This window comes from Cryptomeria japonica, chromosome 10 (assembly GCF_030272615.1).
Source record: "Cryptomeria japonica chromosome 10, Sugi_1.0, whole genome shotgun sequence".
NCBI classification, from domain to species: Eukaryota; Viridiplantae; Streptophyta; class Pinopsida; order Cupressales; family Cupressaceae; genus Cryptomeria; species Cryptomeria japonica.
The window spans coordinates 778,928,690-778,934,410 of record NC_081414.1 but is presented as its reverse complement, the minus strand read 5'-3'; the positions used below and the strand labels follow the sequence as shown (position 1 = coordinate 778,934,410).

Here is a 5,721-nt window from a genome sequence, read left to right as displayed (position 1 = left end):
TTAACATATTCTCAAGATTTTTTTATCAATTTTACATTTCTAATTTTACTAAAGAAGCTAGAATTATTTAGTGAAGTTTATATAGGTATTTATAAAGATAAAAAATTAACTAATATCATATTAAAATATAAATTACAAAAGCATAAAGAGAAAATATCTCAATTATCTATATTTATTAATTTAAAAAATATAGAAAATATCAATTTTTAATTAATAATTATTATTAAACATATATTATTACTATTAATATAAGTAATTTAAAAAAAATTAAATTGATAAAATTCATTACAAAGAATATATTAGCAATATAAAGAGAATTGTAGAGAAGAAAGAAATAAAATAAATAGTAAATAATAATATACATAACTGAATTAAGTTTGAATAGAAGACAAGAATATAGAACAGCAACAGATAAAAAGAATATACAACAGATGAATCAAATAATTATTTAAAAAATATCCATAAAAAGAAAATTAAAAATATTCCTATCTAGATTCAACTCAAATAAAAATTATCACAGAAAACTATAACGTAAATCCTAAAAATTGCTATCTAGATTTAACTCCTGTAAAAATTTATATATGAACACTATAACGTAAATCCTAATACAATCTGTGATATGCAGTAGCGTCGTGATTATACCTATCATGGGTGTTTCCCTTAATTTAATAAAAAGTAACGTCTTGAAAACGTCAGCATTTTTTTGTGGGTACCGAGCCAATTGATATGCAAGGAGTTTTAACAAAGGTATCTTCGTCCTCCTCGTCTAGCTAAACAACAAGCAACTGTAGAGACCTCGTAATTTGTGGCGGAGGAGCCTCCATCGTCCCTTGCAATATCTTCACCACTTCACTCATGCTCGGCCTCTCATCCTCATCGTCTTGAATGCACTGCCCAGCCACCACAACCGCTCTTTTCACCTCTTCGATGTCTGCCTCACTTGCTATCCTTGCATCTACAACGCCTAGTATGTTTCCCCTCTCAATCTGTGATGAAACCCAGGTAGGAAAGTACAACCTGCTTTCCTCCACAGTTAAATCGAGATTTCTTCTACCGGAAATAATTTCCAACAACGTCATACCAAAACTATATACGTCTGCCTTGGGAGTGATAGGAAGGCCAGAGATCCACTCGGGAGCCAAGTAACCTCGAGTTCCTCTTGTGGTCGTCAATACGCGGCTGAAATCTCTACCCACAAGCTTTGCCAACCCAAAATCAGCAACCTTCGGGCTGAAGTCGCCGTCCAGAAGAATATTCTCGGGCTTAATATCGCAGTGAATAATGCGATCTCTGCATTCTTCGTGGAGATAAATTAATCCTCTTGCAGTGCCCAGAGCGATATGAAACCGAGTCTTCCAATCCAACATCTTCTCTACTTTTTCATCTTTACAGAAAAGGAAGGAGTTTAGAGAACCATTGGGCATGTAAGCATACACCAGTAGCCTACGAGAGCCTTCTACGCAGAATCCCCAGAGCCTCACCAAATTCACGTGCTGTATTCTGCCGATAGTGCTTATTTCGGCACGGAATTGCTTTTCTATTTGTGCAGAACCCTCTAATCTTTTTACCGCCACAAGCGTATTGTCTGGAAGAGTTCCTCTGAACACGGAGCCAAATGCTCCGGTCCCCAGCTTATGCTTGAAATTCTGGGTTGCAATTCGCAACTCTTTGTAAGTGAATACTTTGAGTGAAGTTGGCACGTCCTCTTCTTTTCTTTTCATCTGCAGTTTTCGACGTTTGTACACAATAAATATGGCCGACAGGAGACCCAAAACGGCAAAGAAAGCAGCGGCTGCAGCAGGCAATAAGACTCTAAGTGCAGGGGCTTTGTTACCTCGCTCTGATGTCAAGTGCGGAAACTCAGAAGCAGCCAGCCTAATGAAGACCGATTGGCCGTCAGATGAAACGCGTATTTTGAACAAATCCCCAAACCACAGTCTACAGACGGGTGGATCAGAAATAGCACAAGCAAACGCTGTGCAGGAGCAATTTTTGAGGCAAGCAATCCGGCAGTCTTCCAATGTTGCCTTGTTGTTGTATGAGACAGCTTCTTTCTCGGGTAAGTACTGATTCTTGGCTTCCAAGAAGTCGTCGGTGGTACCCTCTGTGACAGAGCATTGCAGGGGTCTTCGTCGAGCACAGCCGTTTGACCACCAACTTGCAGAGGCATGCTTAGGCGCGAAGCCCTCAGAACAACTACACACTTCATTCTTATTGCACACTCCATACGCTCCGCAAATATCATAGTCACTCCATTGACCTCCGAATGTCGACCACTCAATAGTCCACCTATTATCATCCATCAAGTAGTAAAGCTCCAACATGCCGTTCTCAGATAAAATTATCCGCCCGTTGAGGGTATGGTCTACCTGGTTTATGCTAAAATTAAAGTATATGCTTTCAGGAGAAATTCTCACACAAAACAATCGGAATCTCTTCTCAGCCCCGATCTCGGGAATCTTGGTAAAATAATTCCCAGTCCACTCTCCACTTGAGGAATATGGAATACTGTTATTATAGACCAATACCATCTGCGTCTTTCGTGGAGACATGTCCATTCCATAAGAGAAAAGCCCACTTGCTGCAGGATCCACCGAACTCTTCCAGGAAGTAAGATGCATTCCTTTCCACATCTTCATGCCAGGCAACCATGTATCTGTCGGATGCGCGAAACTCTCCCAAACAATCTCAGACTTGTTGTGACCATCACCCAGCATAATGAAATTGCCAGAGTCCCTTAACACTGCCCGCGATCCTTTCAGATGAATATCAGTCGACCAAACTGACCGGGCCTTTCTATCAAGCAATCTAAGTTGACCATCTCTTGAAAAGTGCAGAACGCCGCCGGGCATGCTTCTGACTGGATTCTCTCTGTTAGCCACCCAAACTATGATCTTTTGTGTTTTTCCTGCGTACCAGATGCCAATGTACCAGTTATTCGTGCCTCTCGGACTGAAAAAACCTAATGCAAACGTGCCATTCTTTGACAATATGGTCTGATTTCCAGTGAGCGAAGCACCCAATAGAAGCGTATGTCCACCATCCGATGGTAATGAACTGCAATTATGCGCTGCTATAATCATAGTAATTGCAAGGACCAAATACTTAATCGCCTCTTCAGTATCCATTGCGTTTGTATATTCAGGTTTCTTTTCGAATTTAAATAGAGAAGAAAGACTAGTGCGCAATCAAAGTAGATGACCCAAGTAGCGACGTCGACCTCACGTGAAATGCGTAATTTTATCTTCTGAATTAATAATATCTGCGTTTTCTCTCCACTCAAACCGTGTTTATAAAAATATTCTACGCTTGCTGACAGAATGCCAGTCAAGTCTTTTGTGCCGGACGAAAGACGGACAGGTTGCTAAAAACGTGAAGGCGAAAAACAGAAGAAGGCTGAAGAAGTGCCGTCGATCCCACGTAAATGAACTCAGAAATTCGACTTCTTTGAATACCAAACATGCGAGTGGTTATTATAATGTTCCCGATTGACTTAAGCACTTTCATAGTTCCACTAGGTTACCATATCATATATACTATTGTCTTTGGATTGACTCAAATATAATTCTGTTTCTTGAAATCAGTATTTTATTCATTTTATTCTTGGCAATATGGTTTGGTTTGGACCAAAGTTGATTTTATTCTTCGAAACTTTTAAAAAGGAGATACTTTTAATGGTACATTTTAGTTAAAATAGAAAGTATTGGTCTAGGTTAATTAGTTTTTAATAAGCAAGAATCTCTAATGTTCAGAGTTCCAAATTTTGTGTTGGTACAGCCTTTTTCCCAGTCAAGCAAGGATATTCTATTCTTCTATTCCAGTTCTTTGAATTTGATCTAATTTGTTCGTTCAAGGGGTTAGGATATGGAAAAAGAAGACGATGTACACTTAGGTGCTTTGGAGAGAACCTTTAAGAAGTTGGATTGGCACCTCTATTATGACTTAGTTCCTACACTGATTTAGCACTAGTGACCTATATCTATGGAGCTACACATTTTAGTGCCTATGCCCTACATTTTAGCACCTCCGTTGTTTTCTATCTCCAATTTTTATTTCCTTTTTTTTAAAATTTCTATTCTATCTTTTCCTTTCACTCCTAAGCTAACCAATGACCTAACTTTCCTACCTTACTTTCTGGGTTGCGTAAAATCTAAAAATCTTGTAGGAAAGTCACATTGTTTTACAAGAACCATGGAGTACCACATGTATGACATGATTCAACACCTATGCAATTCGATTCCTACACTTTGAACATTAATGTCTCAAAAAATTAGGTGTATGATTTTTTTTTTTTTGTTTCTATGTTTTAATGCTTCTATTGGTTGATTTAGCACTTATGCTCGTTTTCCTAGTATTTGTGTAGTTCAGCATGTATGTTCTATTTTTTAACATCTATTTTTTTTTGAATCGTTGGGTTGAGTGTTCCAACCCACATCATTGAAAAAGACCCAATTTTTAAAATAAATTATTATCTTAATACTAATTATCTTTTTCATTGATTGTTTAAGTATCTAACCCCTTCTTTTTTTTGATTGGTTATCTAACCCCTTCTTATGTAGCTTAAAATCACTAAAAAAGACAAGTTTTAAAACTTCTAACTTTCTTTTTGTGGCTTACATTTGTTGAAGACATCATTTTATTAAGGGAAATCAATCATTGCATGTTGTGTTTGGAATGTTTCTAATTGGTGTATAGGGTGAACTCACAAAGCTGGTTCCCACTTTTGCCAATGAAGAAAATTGGCGAAAGTGGACAATTTTGTTTAGGGGGGGTTCGAGGAAAGTGGGGGTGTTCGAACGGACTACCCTTTGGGTTTCGAGCGAAGCCCCCCACTTCGCTCGAACCCACTCTTTCGAGCGAAGCACCTTTAATGGTTGATTATGTCATTTTTCAATTATATAGGGGGGGGTCGATCAAACCCCCCTTCATTCGAACCCCCTAAAAATGGGGGGTTCGCTCGAACCCCCTTTCGTTCAAACCCCTTTTCTAACACTTCTCTGGAGCTTTCTACATTTTTTTGCAGATTTTTGGCCTTCAAACCTCTAGTTGAAGGCTTAAATTGAATGGTCTTGACAACCCAAAATGTAGTATTGTAGTCCTCAAAGCCAGCTTTCCAATGAATATAATATTATTACATATTGAGTTTATTATGAACTTGTTTTTTTAATTTTACCAAACATAGGTTTTTCACCAAACATGATCTTCTCTGTTCAACACATTGGGAAAAATAGGAAACTAATTCAAAAATATTCTGAAAAATATCTAAGCCTCAGGTATTGATGTCTTCTTTCTAATAAAAAAAAATATTGAATTTCGATATATATAGAACAAGTTATGTGTTCAAACTTAAACCTATGTCGGAATTATGACTAGTCGGACTTCAAAACTTAATAAAATGACAAATATTGAACATATCACTATCAAACCAACTGCAAGCCTTGGATATTGATGTTACAAACCAAAATTCAAAAGAATTGAGTTTTTATCATTTATAGAAAAAAAGTTATGCGTTTCGGGAGGCACATCACTCTTAAAAAATGTAGTTTGTTGTAAAAAACTACTTTTCGAGTGAGATGGAAAAATTTGAAAAAAATCCTTCAAAAAAATTTGAAAAATATATATATATATATAGAATCTAGAGACAAAATGCTACAAATCACTAATTTACATCATCTCCAAATTATTTATAGTTTAAAAGTTATAGTTGTCTGAAGTTGAAGA

General features: G+C 37.0%; 1 protein-coding gene across 1 annotated transcript; it reads right to left on the bottom strand.

Annotated features, from left to right (window-relative positions):
- Positions 1 to 770: 770 nt before the first annotated feature.
- LOC131076061 (G-type lectin S-receptor-like serine/threonine-protein kinase At2g19130) lies at positions 771 to 3,128 on the bottom strand. Its single transcript, XM_058013088.2, has one exon. The coding sequence runs from the start codon at positions 3,126 to 3,128 to the stop codon at positions 771 to 773; it is 2,358 nt and encodes a 785-aa protein (XP_057869071.2).
- Positions 3,129 to 5,721: the final 2,593 nt, after the last annotated feature.

Excerpts from the sequence above, each read along its gene's own strand:
- LOC131076061 (XM_058013088.2), bottom strand. The coding sequence starts at position 3,128 with ATGGATACTGAAGAGGCGATTAAGTATTTGGTCCTTGCAATTACTATG.